The 26,129-nt window shown below is 40.2% G+C and overlaps 1 protein-coding gene across 1 annotated transcript in view; it reads right to left on the bottom strand.

The window, feature by feature from the left end:
* The window catches only part of PTPN5 (protein tyrosine phosphatase non-receptor type 5), a gene marked incomplete at its 3' end in the record, with an annotated part of 34,130 nt that extends 13,183 nt beyond the window's left edge, over positions 1–20,947 (bottom strand). The window contains exons 1-8 of the mRNA XM_084263335.1: positions 20,772–20,947; positions 19,729–19,848; positions 17,888–17,971; positions 13,090–13,328; positions 10,026–10,215; positions 6,915–6,999; positions 2,443–2,522; positions 1,825–1,962 (exon numbers count right to left, since the gene is read on the bottom strand). Of these exons, the coding sequence (XP_084119461.1) occupies positions 1,825–1,962; positions 2,443–2,522; positions 6,915–6,999; positions 10,026–10,215; positions 13,090–13,328; positions 17,888–17,971; positions 19,729–19,848; positions 20,772–20,942 (1,107 nt within the window). The 5' untranslated portion in view covers positions 20,943–20,947. The remainder of the gene's footprint in view (positions 1–1,824; positions 1,963–2,442; positions 2,523–6,914; positions 7,000–10,025; positions 10,216–13,089; positions 13,329–17,887; positions 17,972–19,728; positions 19,849–20,771) is intronic.
* Positions 20,948–26,129: the final 5,182 nt, after the last annotated feature.

Genomic DNA, 26,129 nt, shown 5'->3' with positions numbered 1-26,129 from the left:
GTCACTTCAGATTCGATGTGACAGAGGGCTGAGATACAGAGCTTTTAATACTCACTTCAGCAAAGTCATTGCACTGAAGAGGAACGCAAAGCCTGTTACTAGCATCATTGCTGAACAAAGGGTTTACTTTTGAATCTACATACGTCTGAGTCTTGTTACTCATATATTAATATAGGTGCTATAGATAAGGAATGAATATAGGAGACATTTACATGAAAGGACTTACCCTATATTTATGGCTGAGATTCCTGACACAATTTAATTTTTGATACCAAAGTATCAGAATAGACTCAGTAGCTCTGTTACGATATATAGGTATATATATAACAAGCTTCAGTTCATACAGTGCATCTGCACTGCAGTACACTGCTTCCCAAGACTCATATGATGGGTGAAATACTTGGTCAGTGTGGATAACAGGAAATTCAGATGTTCTTTTACATTCCTGTTGCAGCAGCAGTATAATCTTGCTGTGAGAACTATAGTGTAAGAACTTATCACCAGGTACGTATATCACTCAGGACCAATATTTCCTCGGCATCATCTTTAAACCTCAAAGTTCTTAAACAATTCTGTTATGCTAGTTCATGATATTTTAAGATCTTATTTGCCATAAACTGGTAACTCTGATCAAAGACCGAGTAATCAGGTCAGTGCTGCTTCTCAGGTAGAGGTAAATGTGAGTTTAAAATGTTAATGCAAGCAAAACATTTACATCAGCAACACACTGTAATTTGCATCAGCAATGTCTTGACAGTATGGGTCCAATCAGCCAGTTGTCATAACTGGCCTTTTTTAAACAGGGAAAGCTGAAGTTTGGTGCACAAAGCTTCCAACGAGCAGTTAAACCATTATAACTGTATATGACGGAGATGCATCCATATTCTTGGGCTTCTAAGTGTCTAAAGCCTCTTCTCCAAAGGAATATCTCTCACTTAAATTAGTATTAGGTTCTGAGGGACAAGCTTTGACAAATACTGCTGCTGCAACTTAAGAAATACCACTTGCATCTCACCAATACACCTTGCTGCCACTGGTGAGGTGGGATGCAGAGCTCAACACATGCCCAGACAACTCTCACATCTTACTCTACCAATAAAGGCAGACCTCTGCTTAGCTACCCGAGGCACACCGTTCTTTCAAGTCTGCTATGGGGCAAATATTTCAGCAGGTAAGTAATGAACAGCTGGAGGGCAACGGTATTTTAAACTGCAAACAAAAATCACATTAGGTGGAATAGCAGAAACACCATGACAGTTTAATTTCTGGAAGTAGGTGGTGAATGGAAAAATTCAGCATCTTAATTTCAATATTTAAAAAGCATTTCCTAGACGCATTCAGGAAAAAGGTCCTCCATATCCAAGTCAGCTCTAATCGTTGATTATTGTAATTAGCATCTTTCATAAGTCAGAGACAGCCTCAATGAAATGTGGATATAGACACTGAATCATAATAAAGGCAAGATAAAGCAGCGCTAACTCTGTTAATTAAAAATAGGCAACTTTAGTAGTTATGAGGCATTATTGGTTTTGATTCCTCTAGAGAGAGCTTGAAAGAGTGCCTGCAAATAGAGCTGGGTTTGAAGAGGTTTCAGGTCAGACAGGAGAGGAAGAATACCAAAACCAGCAGTAGGCTGTCAGACAGCAAAACAAGACTTAAAATGAACAGAAAGAGAAGCCCACATCATCTCCGAGCCTCAAGAATTTAACGCTGGCTCTGATTGCTCAGGCCACTGAACCAACTTCTGTTCACTGGCTTAGCATCTGTGATGAAAATGTCTGCTAGAGTACAGATAAAAATACAGACTATATGTAATACCATTACCTCATTCATCTCTTCTATATTGGTAATCATGACAATGATGGGAGAACGCTCCTGCCACACCATTCTCCAGAAATCACTGACAGTATTAACTATTGGTCCCTGAGTAGCAATATATACCTTTTCCTCTCCTCCATAGCCCTGCCAACAAAACAACAAGAGATCAATTTTAACAGGGATAACAACCACAGCCTTTAAGGTTCAGTCTTTAAAACAGAGCTACCACTGGTTGGAATGGTGACTCACAGCATCAGTTCTTCCCCTCTCTATCTCCCTTCTGCATGCGCGTACATGGAGCAAAGGCACAATGTGGACTCACGCAATTCCGGCAACGAGTGTCCAGCAGCCCTGAGGTGACTCTGGCTAGGTCAAGAGCCATATTCAGGCTTGTCACGCAGTGCCTTGGTCAGCCCAGGTGACAAGCAATTCGCATCAAGTGTGGAAGTATGTTTTTGTCTGTTCTGAACCTGTACAGTGGCTCTGCGAGATCTGGTTTTCAGTTAATATAAGCAGGACATAAGAGCTAGGATGCCTTTGAAAGCCAGGGGATCTTGCAATTCTGTTTACATTAACAGTGGCTGATAGAGGCTAGGCAGACATGCTGGATTATTGAGCTCTTACCCTGATGTAGTTAGCATTGATGTAAGAGCTAAGGGGGTCGTCCTGATCAGCTGAGGTAAGGCACACTCTGCTGTGAGGATCTGAAAGGTGTAAATAGATAAGTAATAGTTTAACAGTTGCTCAGAGGAGATAACAAGTAACACAAGATTATTTTGTGCAGCAAGACATTTACATGCGTTGATGACCACCACCGTAAGTGTGAGTGGCCTTGGAAAGCTCCCATATTTGAAAAAAAAGGTGGTTGGGGTAAATCAGCTTCTTCTGATAGTTTTACTCACTCTCTGAAGCCTGCTTAATTTGCCTGTTGCAGAGTCAGTGTCTCAGATTGACTATAGAAGTAGTTTTCTACTCCAGCAAATTATTTCTGTTTGCTAGGTCAACAGACTCATTTTGACTTATAAAACATTAGAATAGCGCTTGTGAAAAGACATCTTTTCTCTGAAACCATAAACACAGGCAAGCAAGGTGACAGTACCTCTTTCCCTGTTTTGTCTCAAAGGATCTAAACTTCAGGATGTGCTATTAACAAATACAATGGTTAAGGAAAAATTAAAGAATATTAAGTCTCTTGTACTTTACTTAAGTCTGTTCAGTACTTGACTCTCCCTCATTGAGGCTGTTTGTAGCATTATTCTTGTTATAATAAAACAAGAAATGAAAACATGATTTCACCAGAGCAGCTCAGCCCAATTCCCAAAGTCAATGGGAGCTGTTCCTCTGACTATAATGTGAGCTGACACAGGCCCATGTTCATGTACTTTCACCGGTAGTACACAGTTTATCACTGACAAAAAACATACTCCTGACAGAGGCCGCAATAAACAGCAACTGTGTATATCACCAGGAGAATATGAAAAACAAACCACAGATTGCTTCTTCATAAAAAAACCCAGCCTGCTTAGAAACCAGAACAAAATTTTTAAAATGCAAAAATAGTGTGATGTTGGATAAACCACAAAGGACTAAACACAGAATAATTTCTACTGTTCTACAAACAGACTCGGCATGACACGCTGTCCTCAGAGCAGATTCATGTTATCTATTGTGTGATAATATAACCACAACCTACAAGACATATATAAAAAACAAAGATACCAGTTTATACCACAGTATTGAAACCGTTGCATTTGCTAAACTTAACTGAAATATTCTGCATAACTAAAAGGGTATAAAAGCAATACAGCTATGCAGAAATTCTAAAAGTCTGTCTAGACATTACTCTTGAGAAAAGAGAGTGCATATCAATAAGAATGATATACAACATGCTCTAGTAAGTTCTTGCCATCTCTGAAATTCCATTCAAAAAGTGTCTCCAAACATCTTGGAGAAAAGTTATTTTCCAGGAAATGCCAGAGGACTCATTCCCAGCAAAGGACTGTTAAACAAATTTGTAGTTATGAAATAGATGTATCAATCACCTTAGCTTGGCATTTTTCCAAAAGCAACCTTCTGTCATCAAAAGACACCTTCTAAGCCATTTTACTACCAGGAGCAAAATTGGGGAATTTGCAAAAATAATTTACTACAAGAGAAATATGAAATGAATTACAGAATATTGTCATGTCTCTCACTTACTACAATCAGCTCAAGGACTCCAAGTAACCAACCGTTATGTTAAATGACTGCTTACCTTTTAGTGATAACTACCTAGATTGTGTCTGGTGATGCAGCTGGTACAGAAATTTTAGTTACTTCTTAAATTCGGATTTTGGGTTTGATTCTAGCTTGGTAATCAACCATTTATTTGCTGCCCCACCCCAGAGACATTCAAGGTCAGGCTGGATGGGGCTCTGCGCAACCTGATCTAACAAAGCCGTCCCTGCTCACTGCAGGGGGGGTGGACTAGATGACTAGGGACTTAAAAGTCCCTTCCAATATAACATGTTCTATGATAATAAGTTATCTGAGTCTGCTCTTCTACAGCTTGTTCAGGAATTCCTGCCATTAACTGCCTTCTGCAGCTAGAACTTGGAGGAATGCTAGGTAGATACTCAAGGCAGCATAGGCTATATTGGGTAACTTCAGAAACTAAGTTGTGAGTGGCTCATTAAAGCCTGAAAGGCACTGGGCTCTCCTTCATCTTGCCCCCAGTTCACTCTCCTACTTTATACATGGACATTTTACTGGGATCCTTGGCTTTGAAGCATAAAGGGGATGTTCAGCTCTCCTTGGTAGCCTCTTTACTGCCAGCACCAAGTCCTTCAAAATGTAAGTAGTAGAATAAAAATCTCTTCTTTCCCTCTTCTTTTCTCACTAAGATAAAGCTTGGTCACAACCAGAGACAAAGTTGCACAGAGGTTATAGTTTTGGAATTAATCCAGACAAAATACCCAGATTATAACGAGCTCCATAATCCTCAAAGGCAGAGAATCACAGTATCATTTTGGTTGGAAAAGATCTTTAAAATCATCAAGTTCAACTATTAACCTAACACAGCCATGTCCACCACTAAACCACACCCCTAAGCACCACATCAACGTAGCTTTTAATTGCCTCCAGGGATGGTGACACAACCACTTCCCTGGGCAGTCTGTTCCAGTGCCTGACAATCCTTTTCGCACAGAAATTTTTCCTAATATCCAATCTAAACCTCCCTGGCACAATCTGTGGCTATTTCCTCCTGTCCTATCAGTCGTTACCTGGGAAAACATCCACCTTGCTACAATTTCCTTTCAGGTAGTTATAGAGACCAATAAGGCCTCCCCTCAGCCTCCTTTTCTCCAGACTAAAAAAATCCCAGTTCCCTCAACTGCTCTGCGTAAGACTTATGCTCTAGACCCTTCACCAGCCTGAATGTCTTTCTTGTAGTGAGGGGCCCAAAACTGAACACAGTACTTGAGGTGCAGCCTCACCAGCACTGAGTACAGAGATCACTTCCCTAGTCCTGCTGCCCACACTATTCCTGATACAAGCCAGGATGATGTTGGCCTTTTTGGCCACCTAGGCACACTGGCTGGCCCACAGTCACACAGCTGTCAACCTACACCACCCTCAAGTCCCTTTCTACCTGGCAGCTTTCCAGCTACTCTTCCCCAAGCTTCTAGCGTTGTTGTGATCCAAGTGAGGGACCCAGAACTGAGCCTTGTTGCACCTCATACAGTTGGCCTCAGCCCATCAATCCAGCCTGTCCAGATCCCTCTGAAGAGCCTTTCTACTCTTAAGCAGATAACAATCCTGGCCAACTTGATGTCATCTGCATGGTAGGTTAGAAACTAGATATCTTATCTAGAGATCTCAAAATGACAATGGCTGCTAGCAGATATCCGTATGGCTGAGATTAATTTTGCAGTAAAAAATTAATTCTTAAAAATACATGGTAGTGGGCCAATTAGCAACTGTTTACAACTCTGAAACAGGGTTCCAAATGGCAGGAATTCTCATGCTTCTGTTTAAACATCCAATGTAAGCTATTTAAAATGGACCCAGTTGTCAAAGTACACATTAGATACCAAACTCAGTGTATACATAGATTGCTTTGCAAAAATGGTTAGTAATTTCAGAAGCATAGATGCTAGATTTAATCTCCCCTTTCCAGCAAACCCGGTCAATTGAACAGTTCACTTCAGTCATTAACACAGAAACGTGGCTAAATGTTTTTAAACTTCTGGTCTAAGGTGGAGTAAAAAAATAATCAGAAAGACTGTGCACATTGAATCAGTGGCTGCAGCTGCTGGAGTTGTAAATCCAGATAAAAAAATTCATCTGGATTAATTTTCAATCCAGGCTCACTGACCAAAACTATAGGTAGAGCCGAGGAGGTTTTGACTTCTCTGCACTTACCTTCACTAACCTGACACTGAACCTTTTGAACTTTGCAAAGAGAGCTGCTGTGGTTAGCGGTGGCATCTTCCACCATCGACTTAGAGCAAAAAGGAGGCATGACCACTAATCATATTTTTCAGAGTAACTTTAAGTATGACACAGGGGAAAATGATGATACAATTTTTTACATGTCAAACTGTTTCTCAAAACTCCTGGCTACAAATAAAAATAGTGTAATAGGAAAAGAAAATATTTTGTTTTGCTGTATCATCTTAATGCCATCAGGCCAGCTCTCAATATTCTCAGTCTGCATTTGAGGCATGATTTTTTTACAAACATCAGTCAGGAAAATAACATTGCTAGAATTCAGTCCTGCTAAAGAGTTTTATCAATGAAACTACTAAGCAGCATCTGAATAAACACACCAAGTTCTCAGGTAGAATTTTTAAGCAGCACCAAATGACGTGATTCTAATGACTTAAAATCCTAAGTGCTGCTGATGTTCAGTGAATCTTACGTTCTTCATGCTCTGCATTTCTTTTGAAATTTAAGATATGCATTCAAGTCATGCTGCTGCTTCATAAATACGGCCTTTAAACAATACATGGCAGTGACAGCACCCTTTATGCACTCTGGAAAGGAAATTGCCGAGCCCTTCAGCATGTGAATAAACCACCCTGTCTCAGTGACTTTAAAAGCAGGAAACTTACTTGGGAGAATTGTTTTGTAGCGATTCTTACGCACTAAGCCTGGAATATCATATTCCTTTGGATCCACAAAGTTCATTGGAATTTCCTGTTAAAAAAAACCCAGAAGAAAAACACAGTAGAGAGTATTATTAGATTCACAAGAAGAATAAAAAAATCAAGTCCATTACGTTCTGCCTGTGAGGGAGGCAAAGTGATGAAGTCAATGGTACAGTTCTAGCAATTTACCACCAGAATATGATTGATGTTTCCTTTTACTGTCACTGGCTTTTTTTTTTTTCCTGAAATCCTTAATATGAAAACGCTCACAGTGACTAATTCATTGAATAATATGCGCAACAGCATTATGTTAGCTCCTAATATTATTAGAACTGAATTGCAAGTGTAGGCACAGAACTAAGCAAAAGGTGGTACATAAGATACTCTGCTTCAAAAGCATTGGACCTCAGACACCACCCTTTCTGACTCAACACTCCTCCTTCCTCTCTGAGGGTGGAAGGAAATAATTTGCTAGTGAGACTCACTAGCAAGTTCTAACACACATCACGACAGGTTGGCGTTCTGACCCGACTCCATGGAGCTGGGGGTAGTCTCACTTGGCTCACCACACTTGAAAGTTTCAAGGGCAAGGACAGCAAATGGGGGTTCAGGGATTACCTGCTTTCTACGTTATTGACCCAAAGAACATAAAAAGATGGAGGGGCTTTTTATTCCCCGCTACTCATCTGCAAGTAATTGGCCAATGCCAAGAAGGAACAGGCAGCAACCATCTGCCAACCACAGCCATTAGGCACGTGATGGGATGGGATTTGTCAACCAGGCACAGCAGAGAAAGTGCTGACAGGAGCTTGGGAGCACAGCTGGTCATCCCAGTTGCCGCACACTGGATTTGAGAGGCCAGTACTGGACGTACTGATAACCAGAGTCAGGGTTGAGAAAGACATGCCTCACTCTGGGAAGAAATTAAATGAGCAGAGCTACAGACTAGGCTAAATTCTGGAGCTTTAGAAGGCTACCTGTATTCTGCCTCTTCCACAGTACTGAGCATACTGTTGGGCTTAATGAGAGGCAATTGCTGATAAAAGCTTTTTTCTTTCTAAGTAAATTCCTATCAATCTGAGGAAATGCATAGGAATAAAACCTTTTTCTTTTCCTGAACTGCTACTCAGGACTTTGTCACTCAAAGCTCTTGAGCCAAACTCCATTGTCTGTTGTTAGGACTTGATCATTCACTGCTCAAGCATATTTCAAGTGAAATTAACAGACCTTCCATCTAAGTAGAAACACTAAATCTTATAAGAATTTCAGGACTTAGTCCTGCAAATGACATCCCCTCTGACTTTTCTTCCCAAATGAAACAACTGCTTGCTTCATTATGAATCTTGACTTTGAAAACCAAGTAGGTTGGCCTGAAAATACACAATGAGAGCTAGCTAGTGATAATTATTTAACAATAAAAAAACCTAGTTTACAATTTTTAATTACAGAAATGACATTTTGTTTACCACAGCATTTTTATACATTCTTTGTCAGTTTCCATTAAAGAATGAATAGTACTTGGGATATTTTGCTTGCAGAGTGATTTTTCTAAACACCAAGAAAGTGAATTCAAAGACTCCCAGAGAAATTAAGCATATATTTCCCTACTTCTAACATTATTTTCTTTGCTACAGCACTCTTTAGAGACTGATGAAACTGTATGTGGACTTGTTCTGCAGTTAATTCAGACAGTCACTAAGCAAACACTTCCTCCCCAGAACAGCAATAGATGCTTTACTTTAAAAGAATCAAGGCTTGCCTACTCAAAAGCTGCTTTTCTTCAACTTGCATAGAGCACTATCAATTTAAGGACCACAGATATCTGACAGTCTCTTTTAAAATCTAAGTCCAGACTATTTTATCTCCCCTGTGCTTGGAAAATGAAGAAAACCCCACCCCAAACCTGCACTTGCACAGGGAGGGAGGGAGAACAGCAAGTGATACTCAGAGTGTTATTCCTGCCCTTTCAGACCCTTGCAGGTAATAAAGAGGACAGGCTTAAAGGGCTGTTACAAATCATCATCTTCCATCTCTGCTGAGACTGCATGTTTAAGAGGATATCTGACTTGGCAGCATTAACTTCAGTAGTTCTTGATCACATGCTCTGAAATACCCCAGCATGCAAAGACGGCCTGGTTATCTCCCCCCTTATGCAGGAGTTTACAAACCTGCCTAGCAGATGTAACACTCATAGCCACTGGAGCATTTAGCTCTTTTTTTTCCTGTCAGGTATAATAAACATGACAACGCCTATTACACAGACACTCAAGCAGTTAAGGGAGATACTCACAGAATGCAAAGACCTAAAAAGCCAGTGTACTCACTATATCAAAACATTTCTGATCTTTTCCTAAACTACTTAGAAATCCATTTTTCAGCTACTTGCTTCATCTGTGTACATTTGTTTTTTCCAAAAACGAGGCAAAGAATTCTTTCTCCCAAAGCAACGATACAGTGAGCCAAGGAAACATACTTCAGAATTCTAAGAGCAACTAATGGAGTAGCTTAAAACTAGTAAGTAATTTTTATACTGAAAATCTCCTAGTAGCAAATACTTTCTATGGCTCCTGCGCAGTGACAGCCATCCTGTGCTTTGGTTATCTGGAGAACAGTCAGCCTTGCAAAGTAGCTCCATGCCAAACATTCAGCAGCAAAGAGCATGGACTTGGACTAATTTCATCCCCAGAGCAACTCCAGGAACATTTTAAGAAGCTATGCCTACAACAAACTTGGCTTTTCTTCTGTACTCTAGTGAAAATGTTTGAGGTTTTTTTGTGAAAAATTAACACACTGAGAGAAAAATAAAAAGGGGAAAAAAAAGAAAAAGACTTGTGACAACAAAGCTATTTTCGTTGCCAGAACCAATCCTCTAGTTTTTAAGTGGTATCACTGAAAGCTTTCAGACATTGTCATTTTAAGGGACGACAGATTTCAGAATTGGATTAAATGCTTCACTGACGGAAGTGGAATTTGTATGTACTAATTTTAGACTTGCAGAAAATAACAGCAAGGTTCATAGAAAAGAGACAACATCCCCTTTTCCTAATGCTTCTAGAAGAGAGATCAGATACTCACAAAGAACTCTGCCTGGAGTATGAAAGGATCCAGAGCTTTCTTGTGCAGTTCCTCTTCAGTGAGGATGTTTGATGCTGTCTGGAGGTATTCTCGGGCTGACTGTTCCCGTGGTGACATGACATAGCCAAAACCTTGCTCAGAACAGCCCGGGGTACACATATCCAGTGTGAGGGAAACATTTGAACCTCTCCTGCAAAACAGAGGAATTGGTTTGCTTATAGAACAACAGCCTGACCCATCGTTGTCAGTAACAGACACAGGCCCGATGACAGATAAACAGCAACTTTAGAAAAGCACACAGATGGTTCTGCTGTGTACATTCTGGTCACTACCTGTAAAAAGGGGTGACACTTCTTATGTAGGCAAGACCAGAAGATGACTTTGTACACTGAACTATGAAGGTCAACCCTTTAAAAATGTTGTTTGTAGTGAGGTAATTGTATACTTTATCAGCTAAACAGAAGCAATTTGCTTGTCAAAGGTGCTGAGCAGGCAATTGCAGGAAAAGTCTTCATACTGATGTAAATCACACCATATTTTGGATGCCTAAATATGGGCTGACATTTCAGGTATCATAGGTGAAAATCTTGGTCTTTGTCTTCATCAGACCAGATACTACTGAATAACTATTTATTCATAGCATGCCACCAGTGAGATAAGATCTTGGGATAAACGTTACCAGCTCAACACTAATAAAGATGTGAGCCAACCCTTGCAGCAAATAGTTCTTCTGTCTGAAAAACTTCCTTTCCACGGCAGATCATCATGAGAAGGCTAAAAAAGAAGGTCCCAACATTTTAACAGTTACATTAAAAACAAAGATGCTGTTGAGCATACAATTTTTAGTGGCTTTAATCTCAGCCACACAACAAAACAAAATGTCAAAATGCCTGAACTGTTTATTGAATGCAGCTTTAAAGCATTTCTGAGCTTCTGTCAACCTCAAGTCACAAACAAAAGTAAGACTCAAATGCCATCTGTGAACTTGTATTTAAATATTTGTAATATAACAATAAAAAACATAAAATATGATGATTACCAGGTGTAATGTTGTATGTATTCACACAGTAAACCTACTTTTGATGCCTCTCAACAGGGAAAACCTAGCTGGGACGTGTTTGCAAGAGCTGTGGAAAAAACATGTAAACATGCAGGCATGGCCAGCTCACAGAGAAGACAGTAGAGGTTGTTATATGACTCACAACCCTTTTCCAAAACATTATGCAGCCAGCCTCCTGCTACAGCTCACAGTCAAGGGAAAATGGGTTTGGATGAAACATGACTACTAGTGCTAGACCCTGAACCTTTAGTGACACCTTTCAAAAGATTTTGACCCTAACCTCCTGTGTGCTGTTAATAACTACTATATTCCTCCTGAGAAACAGCTGCATTTGATAATGAATGCTTTTGGTTCTTTCAAGGCTACATACATAAAGATACTAACAGTGCTTTACCCTGAATAAATCAGATAGTTTCTTCTTAAGAATTCAGTGCTGTGTGAATTTAACTAGTGACTACCCTTCTAATAGTACAGGTGGTTAAAGAATGAGGGGGAAGGAAGGAAGATGGAGAAGCAGAATGGATGCAAAGGAAGGATAGGTAGATAATTCAGTACAACACAACACAAAGAAACAGTGACCAATGGTTCATGTAAATGAAATCTATCAGAGCACAGCTCAAACCTGAAATTATGCCTGGCTTCTCAAGCACACATGTATATTGAAAACTAGTTTATTTTACATCTTAAGTGTATGCATTCTATCTAGTGTGAGAACTTCAAACAATTGCTCTCTTTTTCCCATCTCTATTACTTTGACAGTTTTGAATTGTAGCTCATTACTTGAACCAAGTAATATTCTCCAAATAACACTCCCCAATTTTCTTGGAACACTATCTTTCTTGCAGGCTAGCAGTCACCTGATAGGAAATGTCAGCATCTTTAAAATGAGAGAGATGGAATGAAATCAGGGCTAGTGAAGAGCACAAATGACCGATGCCTTTCAAGACCAAGCTTGCTCATAATGAAAAGCAATGGTAAAACTCACTGTAAGCAGCAGGTTCAGGGACAAGCCCCAGAGTAACTGCAATCTCATATTGAAAGTAGAATATAAGAATAAAAGGTAGGACATCTTAGGACAAACGTAACAAAGGTTAACATGAGGAAAAAAAGCCACATTCTAAGCTGACAGAGCACAAACTGAAAGCCTCTTCCATAACATTCCCTTTTACTTTTGCCTGGGAAACTCAGTACTATATTTTTAAAAATCTAACTTCTGCCATTTAAGTTTTTGATCTGAGAATTAAATATGGTTAGCACTCCAGTTAAGCTTGAAAACCTAGCAATAAAGAAAGGCTACATTGGGCCCATCAGTAACCTCATTCCTAATCATAACATCACCACCTTTGCAGAATTTTTTCCACAGGATTTCTATCATCAAAATCTTTTTTATACTTCACTAAGACATGGGAAAGCACAAAACAGAAAAAGATCTTCCTTTTATTTTAAAACTGCCTTTTCCCAGCTGTGAATCTCTGAGAAGCTCCTTTGCCCTGATGGTTCAATGTATGACCCCAACATGTCATTACTGGATTAATCTCAAAGGAATTCACTTACATTTGAATTAATCCATTTACATGAGAATTACTGCAGATTACTACTTGTCTGATGGTTTGCTTGTGGAGAAAGGACTAACCCTCCAGCATGATCTACCTCTTTCAGAGGTAAAAACTTTCACCACCCTATCATGGATTTTATGCTATGCCATTACCATCTTGGCAAATGGCTAGAGACTGATCAAACACAAATAGGTATTTCAAAGGGAAGAAACGATTCTTTTGAATAATACTTGTTGACAACTGTCCAGAAACTGTATCGTTTTTAGCCAATATTTTCGTATTTATGACTGGACTGAAGACAAGACAGGAAATGAAGGAAGTACTTGGCTTTACCACCACATTTAAAAATTACATTCACGAAGGCAATAAAGCTTCCTACTAGGCACAGTAATCCTAAATCCACAAAATCTGGGACCAGACTTTCCCCTTTTAATCCCATGTACCCTACCTTTCTTGCAAGCCCACGGATTTAACTGTTAGAGTAGTTGGATCTGTCTCCGCTTTAATGTCCATTACACAGTCAAAGACTGGAGTCTCTGGTACGGGATCCAAATCTAGGAAGTCATCCTCATTTTTATCATCTGTCCACTCTGAGTACGTGAATGAAGGCTGCCGGCTCACAGATTGGCGTCTATCCTCTTGTAGTGGAAAGGGAAGGTCTGGACGTGCTCTGAGTAGCTGCCAAAACTGGAGGAAACAAAGATTTAAGAAAGCTTTCTGCTTGTTGCCAGCCCTGCCATACAGCCTAGAGGATGGGTCTTTAAGGCAGCATTCCAGCTCACTACAATGTATTAGAACTGGTGAGTATTGAAGAGAACAGGAATGTTCCATGCAGGGGTAGCTTTGTGGTGCACGTTAAAAGGCTTCACATCTACCCATTCAAACCTGCTTTTCAGCCACAGAGGTTTCCACAGAGCTGGCCAGGCTTAACTCAGGGATACAGTGCAAGCAGAATGTGCTTGTGACTATCATATGCAAGCCAATGTGGCATCGCTGTCCTTTTGTTCAGTTTCTTATCCTTCCTAGGCTTGTTTACAGAATAAGAATCTACTGTACTATTTTACAAATCATACCTCTCCTGACACAACATGTTTTCCATCTAAAATTTAGATATAGCTGGGTTAGAAAAAGTAAACAGATTTTTTTTTCCCTGAACTGCACATCTTTGATAATTGGCCACTGTACCCTGAATTCATATACAAACCAATCTTTCTTTTTTTAAACAAGCCTTAATTTCAATGCACCTGGTTTTGAGGCTCAAAACACCCATATCAGTTTCAGTGGCAAAAGCCTGCTTTGTCACCTAGTTATCTGATTTAAACATGTTATATACATTAAATAATACATCTTGTGAAGTTATAGGACACAAAAGTAAAATTAAAATCTGAAGTGGCATAGATCTAAAGAATTATTGTATCATTGGTTTGCATGGATGCTGTGGCAGACTAGATAATTCGGAGATTGTATCAGTAGACTGTTTAATCCCACACACAGACCTCAGCTGAACATTTGACATCCACCTCCCAATTCCAGGATCTGGAACTACAGGCCACCTTATCATTCCTCTAGCATAGAGCTAGAAGCAGTGTCAAGCAGGCTGAATCTTAGACAAACCATACTGCTGTGCATCCTCTTGAGAGGATGAGTCGTATTTTCCAAAGAAAAAGCCCTCCTTTGAGAGTCTGTACTACATGCTTGGCCTGCTGGATGACAAGCAAGAAGCTTGAAGACCTGATTCTATTTTCATTCCCCAAGATGATTTCTGGAGCTTGACAGTCCCACAGTACTGGCCATGGTTCTTTCACATACTGCAAGCCTGTGATAGTTGAGCAGCTCACAGTTTAAAGTACCTGCTCAACAACTTTGTACTGTTGGAGAGTATTGCTGTTACTAAAATCAACACTTGTGCTGAGGGCCAAGTTGAAGGCCTAGGTACCAATTATGCATTACAGATTCTAGATCCTGTATGGTGATGCACAATTGATTCTACTGGTGATTTAACACACTGTAAATCCAAAGAAACAAAAAGTTATACTTACAAAAATATGTGGTTAAATTAAGTAATAGAAAGATAGTCAGCTCTGAAAAGCTGTTCAGGAGGACTAGGCACCTCTGTGTTGGCTCTCTGCAGCTGCTTGGGTCTTAGAGGCAAAAACCAGGCAGCATCATCAGTACAAACCTTAAGCACTCTAACCACCCTTTTATTTCCACTGTGATGGCCAACCTCCCAACACATTCCATTACCTGGGTATTCTCAGAAAAGTGCCTCAAACCTTCGCTGAAGTTTCTGCTGTCCCAAAACATGTGGTCTACATGTATTAGACTCACAAATTCCTGATAGAGGAATGAGCTGGACTTCAGCAAGTGCACAGACCAGACAGGGCCTCTCTTCTCTTGGTATCACCTCAGAGAATCACTTTTCTCTTCCTCATTAGGTGGCCCAACAGTTACTGCTCTATATTAAAGCAATATAGTACCTGTATGAAAAGGTACATTTTTTTTCCCCTTCCCCAGAGAATTACAAAAGCATTACTGTAAGTTACCACAGTTGCTGAATAAAAAAATGCAAAAGCTGGTAAGCCAACTTGTATATGTATATATAGGGGACTGATCTACTGGGTCCATCTATAAAGACAGAAGGGTACATTTGTGAAAGTAAGATTTAATCATAAAGACACTCAATGTAAAAGACCCTTCAAGGTCCCTTCTAAGAAGCACAGCACATCACTTAAAACCCAGTTGTGGAGAAAGGGATGAGGGGATGGGAGAAGAGCTATATGATTCAGCTCAGGAAGAGGGGAAAAATAAAATGTCTTCACACAACCATCTCTTGTCCACCAGCCTGGGATTCTAGAAACCCAGCTTAGCTCCATCACTACACCATTTTCAATGTTCTGCTAATGACTATTTTAGAATTTATTTCCTCAATACTATTAGAAACAGATGTTTTCAGATTGCAAAGCAGCATGACCCAGGCTTAATCAAAAGAAGTATGGCCAGGAGGTCGAGGGAGGTGGTTCTTCCCCTTCTACACCACTCTGGTGTGACCCCACCTGGAGTACTGCATGCAGCTGTGGTGTCCTCAACACAGGAAAGACATGGACCTGTTGGAGCACTTCCAGAGGATGGCCACAAAAATGTTTAGAGGGATTGAACACCTCTCCTGTGAGGACAGACTGAGAGAGTTGAGGTTATTCAGTCTAGAGAAGTGAAGCCTTTCAACACTTCAAGGTGGCTTACATGAAAGACTGAAATAAAATTTTAGTAGGGCCTGTAGGGATAGGACAATAGGTAATGGTTTTAAACTGAAAGAGGGTAGATTCAGATGAGGTAAGAAAGAAATGTTTTACAATGAGGGTGGTGAAACACCAGAACAGGCTACCCAGAGAGGTGGTCGACAGCCCATTCCTGGGAACATTCAAGGCCTGGTTGGATGGGACCCTAAGCAATCTGCTCTAGATGAAGATGTCCCTGCCCATTGCAGTGGGGTTGGACTAGATGACCTTTAAAGGTCCCTTCCAACCCAAGCCGTTCTATGATTCTGTGGTCAGGCAGTAAGGTAGCAGGTAGGAAGGAAGGGACAAAGCTCATATCCTCTCTCGAAACATCATCTTCTTCCTAATGCCACTGTTAGAGAACATACAGGACAAGAGGAACGGTTGGTCTGACTACACAGTATGTTTCTTATGCTCTGGTTCTCTGCAACTTGTCCAGAGAACAAGCTATCACACATACTTGTGTCTCCACTCTAGCTAGAAGACTGTTTCCACAGACCACAGGGTTACAAAACAGAGCAAGCTTGACTATGTGGGAGCTGTTATAAAACTGTTCTCTGTACAAAAGTTTTAATCAACACTTAAAACACACTGAACAGAAGATTTTGGCACTGTACTGCCTCCTGAGTGAACTTAGCCATGGTATGTAATATGACAAGCTTCCTACCAGGGAGTGTGGCCAGTAAATCAAGAGGTATTATCTCCCTTTCCTTGTCATTGATGTAGCTGCACCCTGAATACAATTTTAAGACAGGTAAGGAAACACTGCAGTGGGCTCAGTGGAGGGCTACAAAAGAGGCCAGGGGCATTGGAGCACACAACCTTTGAAGAGGGTGGAGGGAATTGGGTTTGTTCTACCTGGGAAAGAGAAGCTTGGGGTAACCTAACAGCACCTGAGACTACTCAAAGTGCAGCTCCAGAGATGATGCAGCCAGACTTTTCTTGGTAGTAGCAGCTGACACCACAAGGGACAATGGCCACAGCTTAAGGAAATTCCAATCAGTCATTAAGAAAAAATTCTTTCCTAAGAGCACCATGAAGTTGTGGCACAAGTAACCAGAGAGATGATACACCTCCTTCCCTGGAGATTAAAAAAAAAAAAAAGTGTAGAAAAATGCATGGCTGACATTATCAAGTGTTGGCAACAGCTCTACTTCAAGCAGGATGTTAGACTAGCAGTCTCCAGAGCTCCCTTCCCACCAACAGTCCCATGATTCTATGATGTGCTTCATTATACTGTGCACCACACAAACAGTATGTATATAGTGCAGCTGCAGCTTCCTAATCTGCCTGAAGGTGCACTGTTGTAAGGACAAGAGATGGTGTTCTGCCTGCATTTTTGGTAACTGCATTCCCACTCTAAGAGAATAGCACACAGGGATATGAGAAGCCATGCTCAGAGCTGCCTAAGAAGAAAGTTTTTCTATCTAGCACACACCTTTGTGCCAGTTATACAATCAATGGAGAACACCAATACACTCCTTCTGCTTCCAAACAGCTGACAGCTAACTAGATTAATTGTAGTCATGCCTCAAAAGCTGTTCTGCAGCTGGGGCACTGGCCTACATCTACAGCAGCATTACATTCACAAGCACACTGGTGCTCTGGAACAGCTACTTCTGCCAAAATCAATGGACACAGTCTGCAGGCACTTCAGAAGACTGAAATATTGGATGGTCCTCATTACTGGACCACATTTCTTCTATTTAGGTGAAAAAAGTTTGCCCATCTGTGGATGGAAAGAATGAAACCCATCAGCGCAATCCCCAATTCATCAATAAATGGAGTAAGGATAACTGTAGTTGTGATTACCCTATGTAAAACAATCAGGTAATTATAAATAAATAGACCCAAGAATGTTGCTTTACAATGAACTTCAGCATAACATCTACAACTTTGGGTAAAATTGGCATCTTAGAAAAGCTCATTAAAAAAGGGCATGAATCTAGTTTGTTCAGTATCATAACTTACCAGAGATCCTAAAAATAACAGTCCTAGAGAAGCTAAAGACAGCAGGATATATGACACCACAATGCTCCCAATTCTAGTCAGGTCCTGTGAAACAACAGAATTGACAATGATCCATAAAGTCTTTAGGGGCACAGCATAGTATCTGCATACATGTTCTTGGCAAACCGTATTCATTCTTGGACCTCCCACGTCAATTTAGTCATGCCATATTCTTGCCCATGGAAAAGCCACCACCTCAAAAATGCCAGGCTTTAGAGAAGACTGAAATTGAAACTACATCTAAGTCCCATTATCTCAGAAGGTCTAAAAAACAGATTTCACTGTGAATGTAAACAGGAAATCAGCATCCTACACTCACGCACCCAAGTTGAGATCTGGATCTGCAATTCAATTTTGAAGCCTGAACCCATGTTTCATTGCCACAGTTAGTGTAATTTTATCCTGTGGCAAAGATCTCTGAAGAAAGTTTAGTAGTGTTCCCATGTTTGTGGGTCTTTATGTAAAACCAAGGCACAGAAAACTTTTCTACATTTTCTACGCATTCTGTGAAATACTGTAAAGTTCATTCACAGCACTGGCAGTGATATTTGCTCCAGTATGTTAGTCATGTTTAAGTAGTTTAAAGTTCAGCCTATTCTCAGTAGTAGGTGCAAAATAGAATTTTAATGTCCTTCAGTAGGAAGGGAATTGTACTGCTGCTGACCCACTAGTACAGCCAAAGAGAAACTCAGAGTTAAGAGCTTTCACTTGCTTATTTTAATGTAAGAAGATTTCTTTGACTTTACTGTTTTCAAGTCTAAATTTGCACAGTATGCTACAATAAACAGTCCTCAGAGATATGCTTAAACATCCACACAGTCATACTTGGGGTGTTCTTGTGGTGCATTCTAGGAAACAGTTTCCTCCACACTGAACACTTATATTAAGTAAAAAACCTATAAATCAGGGATTATCTGCAAGAAACAATTTGTTAATGATTAACCCACTGCAAATCTCTACAAAGAGCTGCGGCTGTGCGTAATAAAGCCAGATGAGAAAGGCCAAAGAAAAAGTGCTTCTTCAAATAAACAAAAGAGCACGTGACATGCATCTCAAATACTGTTAAATGAACACAGAAAAGTCTCCACTCTACCTCAGCCACAAGTCACACTGAGGCAAATTATGTATCTGTACTACATAGCCTCTGACACAAAGATTATGTATGATGAATCTAAACATTCTGACAGAAAATGTATTTTGCTTGCTTTTTGAAAGTAGCTGCTCACCATTTAATTAAGATTCTGTCCACACAAGAGAAGTCAGCACTGGGTATAATTAGCCCAGAAATTTATCAGATGAATCATATTGGTATATGTGTCATTATGTCACGATGAGAAGCCAAGCAATTTTACTGCTGCAGTTTTGTAGATACCATGTTATCTGTACATCTAGTACACACGACATACTGTTATTGCAGAAAGATATGCCCTAAACACTCAAGAAAAACAGAATTTTGTGATTTGCACCCTTTACATGGGTTGATCCATTCTTCCAGAATTTAAACTTCTATCCATCCTAATAGATTAAGTTCCAGCTTTTCCTTTACTGTGGACTAAACCTTAGTAGGCTGATTCCTTATTGCTTCGTTTTACTTGCAATCATTTGCACATTATGAAAAAAAAAATCTGCTGTGCTGAATTAACATCATAGCCACAAATTCAGGCCTGTACCTTTAAGATTAAATGTCTCTGTTCTCAGAAAACTCTTCACCATTTCAGGACACAGTATTCATGTATTGTACTTTTAATTAAAGAAGGCTACCGACATCAACCATGTAATCAGAGAGGAGTACAGGGACTTACCTCCCCTTGATCTGACAACAACTGTTTAAATGGTGTAAGCAAGTACGACAGCAGGTCAAAGGCATTCTGAGCTGCCGGGATGGTCCCGTAAGTGCTGTACCACAGCATCAGGCAGAGAAGCTGTGCAATCAATCAGAAAATACATAATGAGCATCTGTTATTATATAAACATTCATTTTCATTTCAAGACCGCATAATTAACTAATCTAGTTCTCATTGATTTCATGTTGATCATCATTTTTGCTTTAAGAAGTCAGGTATTTTCTAGGCTGCAGCTTAACAAGAACAAAAAAGACTGAAGGCTAAATGCTGGGCTACCATTAACTAGATGTGTATTACTGAATTAAGCAAGCTTACGCTGATCTACACTAGCTAAAGGACTGCCCAGAGTAGCCTGAAAATCAAGAGAGCAACAGATTCCTCTGACTTCTGTACGTTCAGCATTATTACTTTTAGATTAAAACTAGTTATTCAATGATCTTTGTATGTTATGAAAGGACTATTTAGGCCTATTCACATACTATGCAAAGGTCTCACAAACAGCCATTCTCCCACAGTTATCCCTAAAAAAAGATACACAAACATGGACATTTTGAAACATTTGATTTGGACCACCTAAGGGTTGCTGAACATAAGACAGTTCAGAAAATTACAAAATCAATAATGCTGTATTTAACACCCTCACAGAAAGGTGTACCCTCATCCCAACTATGAAGGGCACACTACAATTTTAAAGGATACACCTCTCTATCTACTTTTGAACAAGCTGGTTATTTACTCCCATAACATACCAGCTACAGAAGATGGATTTTTCGGGAGATGGCTCATTCACAAAGTGGCAGGAAACAGAATGGAGTCTGGAACATCAAAATGCAGAGGTGGTTTGTAAAGCAAGGCCGTGAGAGGCGGGCTGCAGAGATGGGAGGACTACAGCTATGTCCACTGCCACGTGTTCAATGAATGAGAAGGAAATCTCCCAAGCTAACAAAGCTTAAAAGAAGGGTCCCAGAATTTCAAAGCAATGACAAGCTAAGCTGCCTTACCAGTATCTGTGAGAGGACAAACAGATACATGCTGTCTCCAGGCATTAATCCATTCCGGTGCGCAGCCCAACCAAGCAGTGCTGTTTTCTGGGAGGTTTTCAGGGACTGCTCCTTCCTGTTCAGCTGTCCTTGTTGTCCTTCAGCTTCATCCAGTGACTCCATAGACTCCATAACAGCTGGATTGGAAAGACCTTCACGTGAAAATGACATGTGCAGGGAATGAATAGTATACAGCCCTGCAGCCGCCACAGAGCTTGCAAGGGCTATTGTTTTCCTAGAGACCTCTCAGTTCCACATCAGTAAGCGCAGCTCAGGATTGTGAGCGTCACACTCTATTAGTGCAGCTGCATTCACCTGCCTTCGTCAGAAAAAAGTGAGTGTGGGCGGATAAATGATTTTCCCTTTCTTTCCGGAGGTGCAGATTCGGGGCTGTGTTGTTAATAAATTCTCATTTACATCACTGCACCTTTTCAAGTTTTACTTTTTAAAAGGAACCATCTGTGCTATTTCCTAGCTCCGTGCTTCCCAGCTACATAGTGGCAGAGAACCCATTTTGTCCCCCCCCACCCCGCCTTATTTGCCTACTTCCTCTAATTTGATTGTAAATTTCTGAGGTAGAGACAGTTTTGTGTTATGTGTCTGAATAGTGCTCAAGGGCTCTGGATTTTGGCTGAGTGTCCTAAGGCACTAATAAAGTAACTTTATTCTAATAACCTGCTTCTTGGATGAATTCATACTCAAGAGCTATTTAATAATGTTGTAATGCTATTCCATTCAGTGGAAATACGCACTGGAGTGGCTAGTCCTTCAGTAACAGTGTTTTGAACACAGTCTGTGTAGGTAGAAATTAATTTACAAGCTAAAAGGAATAAAAGATATGATCCATTTGATATAAGTACTGCAAATCAGTAGATTTACACCCTTCTACATGAGGAAAGTACCAAGACTGCCTTATGCACAACACTATAGCCTTAAGCCTAAGCCAGCTACCTGTGCCCCAGGGCAAGGCTACATCATTTGTCCTCCTGTGGTTTGTTGAGGTCAGATTTTTAAAAAATATTCCTCTAATCAGACATTTCTGTAAATATATCACAACAGTAACTCTGAAGTCAAATAAGTATCTATAAACTAGCCACAGCCTTAATGAGGCAAATGAAACATAGGATCTGTGGATCAGCTAAAGGTTGGTTCTGTACCATCAGTACAGTGAAGATTAATGAAAATGCTCCTTTCTGATTTCTAAACTACAGAACTGTGAGAGTGGACAAGAACATGAGATGCTTATTCTCACTCTGTAATTGTTCTCCCTTCCCTCACTGAAACAGACCTTAGAACATCCATCCCTGCACAAGAAGACAAAATGTTTGGGAAATGCTGATGGCTTCCTCTACAAGGTTCTCCATTCCCACAGCTGCCCAGCAACAAAAGGTAATAATTGTGTAATGATGGGGGAGACCCAGAGATAACACAAGAAGGAGCACCTGCAAGGTACTACCAGGTACATCCCCAGGTCAGGTTACTGGTTTCTCATTTTGTTGCCCAGAGAAGGTGGCTGCCACCTCCCTGGAAGTGTACAAGGTGAGCTTGGATGAGGCTCTAGTGGAGGGTGTACCTCCCCCATGGCAGGGGGTTGGAGCTAGATGCTCTTCCAACCCAAACCATTCTATGAGTCTGTGATTTTCAAAATATCTCCAGTCAGTTTATGATGGGTATTGGCTTCAGCAGGGTATGCTGGGTATAATGGATTATATATGTATTTTCATTGTCTTTCCGCAGGTGTTTCTCATGAAGCACAGAGAAAGTGGATACAGACAGACATACACCAATGCCACATCGTAGGCACACAGAAATTAACTATTTGCCAGGAAGGACATAAACAATGTCCTGCAATTATGCCAGTAATTGCATAAACAATGTCAAATTTGCATATTAAATACAGGTCAATAAAATGTGGAAAAATACAGAACTAAAAAGGTAAAGCCAGAAGTGTCAACAACTCCAGCCTGCATTTCACCCAGTGGTAAAACTTCCTTCACTTCCATTTGTGTATCTATAATGCTACAAGAGGACGACTTGAAAATGGCACTTTTCAAAGAAAAGCAGGCAGTTTCTGGAATATAGCTCAAGAGATGAGGCTCTACCTGTTAATCTGTGGTCCATGACACCACCACCACCCTGGGAAACACAGCCCAGAGTCCTTGGTGTTCAGGAACACCAACCGTATGTTACACAGAGCTGGATCCATAGTTCTCCAGGAGGACAACTCAGCCCCGATTAAGGCTGCTTAAATACTTTCAATGCTGACCTTGGTTTTTATTTTCTATGATGTGCTAAAACTTAACAGCTAAAGTTGAAAGTTTTCAAGCTTCTGAACTGCTTCATGTCTCACTGGATTTGTTCAAGAACTGAAGCGAAAACCTTTGCTAATGTTCCCCCTCCACCTCGCCTTTTTTTTTTTTTGTCCTGCTGTTTTTGTAGGATGTTAATGTTGTGTCTTTTGGAACAGGAATTTGAAATTTAGCACTGACAGAATCTTGATGTCAGAAATTATTTTTGCCATCCATGCAAAAAAATTTGCACCTGTAGCTGAGATAAACCTTCAAAAATATTTATTTATGTACAGTATATTATGGCTTGCTCCTAAAGTACCTACCCTTACATTTTCACTAGGCACGTTTGAAATTCTACTTTTCCTTTATCTGCATAAATAACATCCCTGTCTGTCCCCAAGAAAGGCTAATGAACCTATTTACTGTTTTTCCAAGCCCTTGTGATTCCTTTTCTGGATACCCCTCCCCAAGCTCAAGACAAAATATACACAGAGCAGAACTAAAATATCTTTGAGAAGACAACCAGAACAAGGAGCTAGGGAATGCAGATTTCAAGCTCAGCTTTCAGCTATTTTGTTATGCCATAATATTTTATACTTCAGAAGATTTTTTTTTTTAACTGAACAAAAGTTCATTCACATGCATTATGCAGCTTATCAACAGAATTTCTTTGTTTCATATCTGTAACAGCCTGAGATTTTACACGGTCACCTCTATCTAGGTTGGAAATAGAACCCTGACTCTAGTATGACTATGTGAAGGCCACTTAATGACTCGTCTTCTGGCACAAAAGTGCGAAAGTTAGGGGACCACTCTGTGTCTGTAACCATGGGGATTCTATGCCTCTCTGCAGCCCAGAAGTCCAATTCATGGTATTCCAGTGTTGTACAACTGTTGTACAACAGCTGTACAACTGGAAGAGTCACATTCTCTTTCTTATGACTGGTCTATATGAAGGGCAATAGAGGACTACTACTTTCAATTATTTTCACTGCCTAAGGTAGGTATCTAGTCTACAGACATAAGAGCTGAGGATTCCAGCTCTGCTGAACTGCTACAATTCAGCTGTTATCAACAGGTGTTATCAGTAATAGAGTAGAAGAGGTCAAGAATTAAAATAATAGAGAACTGTCTGAATTCTTATGTATAAAGTGAGATTCATGTCTTGGGTATATAAAAAAGTGCCTCAGGTTAACTAAAGGCCAGAAATTTGCTACTTTAAGTCACAATAGATAAGATTTTAACAAACATAATGATGCCCACCTAGGGCTCTGTATTGATTTAACTATGTCAGCCTCAAACAATGCTTCAATTACCATTCACACTTCATCTTGCAATCCTATATTCCTGTATTATTTGCCCTAATGGTCCCTAGTTTCTTTCAGTGCACAGATTAGGTAATGAGTGAAACATCAGTAAAGTTTTCTTGTGTCAAGGTCAATGCAAAGGTCTTCAGACAGCTCATAAAGATGACTACATACAGGATGAGCAAATTAAGACTCTTCTCTGCTAGTAGTGATCTTACTGGCAGTGAAACCTAACCATTCATGTGATATCCTCCTGAATTCCTTCATCATGGAGACTGGGATTCAAGTTCCACAAGTATTTCTGCTTTGATAAAGGGCTATGCTTGCTAGAAAAAAAGTAGAAGAATTAAAACATCTCTGATACCTGTAGCAGCAATATGACTTGTTAAAACAACCTGACATTTCAAAACAGTATCATAAACTCCATCTCATCCATGCTTTTCAGATGAAGGAACTTAGTGGATCAAACCAGTGATCCATCCATCCTGTGTTCTTCCCTTAAATGTAGCCACCAGGACAAGCTACAAAAAAAAATGGCACAACACTTTGCTATGGAATAGTCTATACAAGGAAACATCTTTGTCCATCCACAAGGTAACAGCTGGCTTCTGTAATTCAGACAATGCTGATTTTAACACACACCCCTCCATGCCTCCATCTCTATATTTCCGACTTCATATGTGGGTACATAAAGGGCCTATATAGAGTCTCAGAAAAGCACAGAAAAAGCTTAAGAGTACCAGACTTAACTAAAATACCAAAAGGCACTATAACACTGATAGGTCAATCAACAATGTCTTGCAGTAGCATGCCATGATCCAATCCAATGCTGCTCTGCAACTCAACTGATTCATACTTGGAGGCTTCAGAGAAAAAACAGAACAAAAACCAAACCTCCAGGACTATGTATCTTGGCTGTGTTTCCTAATGAAATCAACAATTTAAAATGATTTTTTGTCTTCTTGTGCACAGGTGCTAGTCTTAAGGAATTGACACAGCTCCACTGGAAGACTTAAGTTAACAATGTCTTCTGGGGGTGAAAAAAAAGACTTGTTCCCTACCAAAAGGATTTTTATACTAGACATTAGATGTACCCCAGCAATGAAAATATAGTGCTAATACAGTCGTTATATTTTATTTACATCTACCACACTGTATCTATGGCAATTATGCTTCTGGAGAATCGGTTGGTTCTGCCTTTTCACTGTGGTTTCTTCTAAATTCATGGTAGAATCTCTGAGCATTTATCTGCCAGATGCACAAGATATGTGGGAAAAACAGGCCTCACCTGTTCTGCCAGCTCTTATACTGCAGCAGTCAACACATCACAGCAGGGCAGCTGCATTGTTCCATATTTGTTTTCTATGTGTGGAGGTCTGTATCTATCTGAACCTATCTATATCTTCATTATGGCTGTGCATGGCATCAGAATTCATAGGAAGGGGCCACAGTGTGGAAGCACTGCGAAGTATGAACATACCAGCAGTATTTTGCATTCATCAAGATTACCAACATTTCATACCAGAGTCCTAAATCCACACAGAGCCTCTACATCTTCAGATATCAAAATGTGACTGCCTACTAAAAGTCACTGTCTCCAATTTTCATCTAACTGCTCGGTAGACCTGCTATTGATTAGAGAATAGTAGATGAATGTCACTGCCGATGTGGGTCTGCAAATCAATGGCTTATTTTCACATGCACCTAAATTGCACATACAG

This window comes from Gallinula chloropus (assembly GCF_964237585.1).
Source record: "Gallinula chloropus genome assembly, chromosome: 4".
Classification (NCBI taxonomy): Eukaryota; Metazoa; Chordata; class Aves; order Gruiformes; family Rallidae; genus Gallinula; species Gallinula chloropus.
Note: the sequence above shows the minus strand (reverse complement) of the source record. Positions and strands in the feature narration are given on the sequence as shown.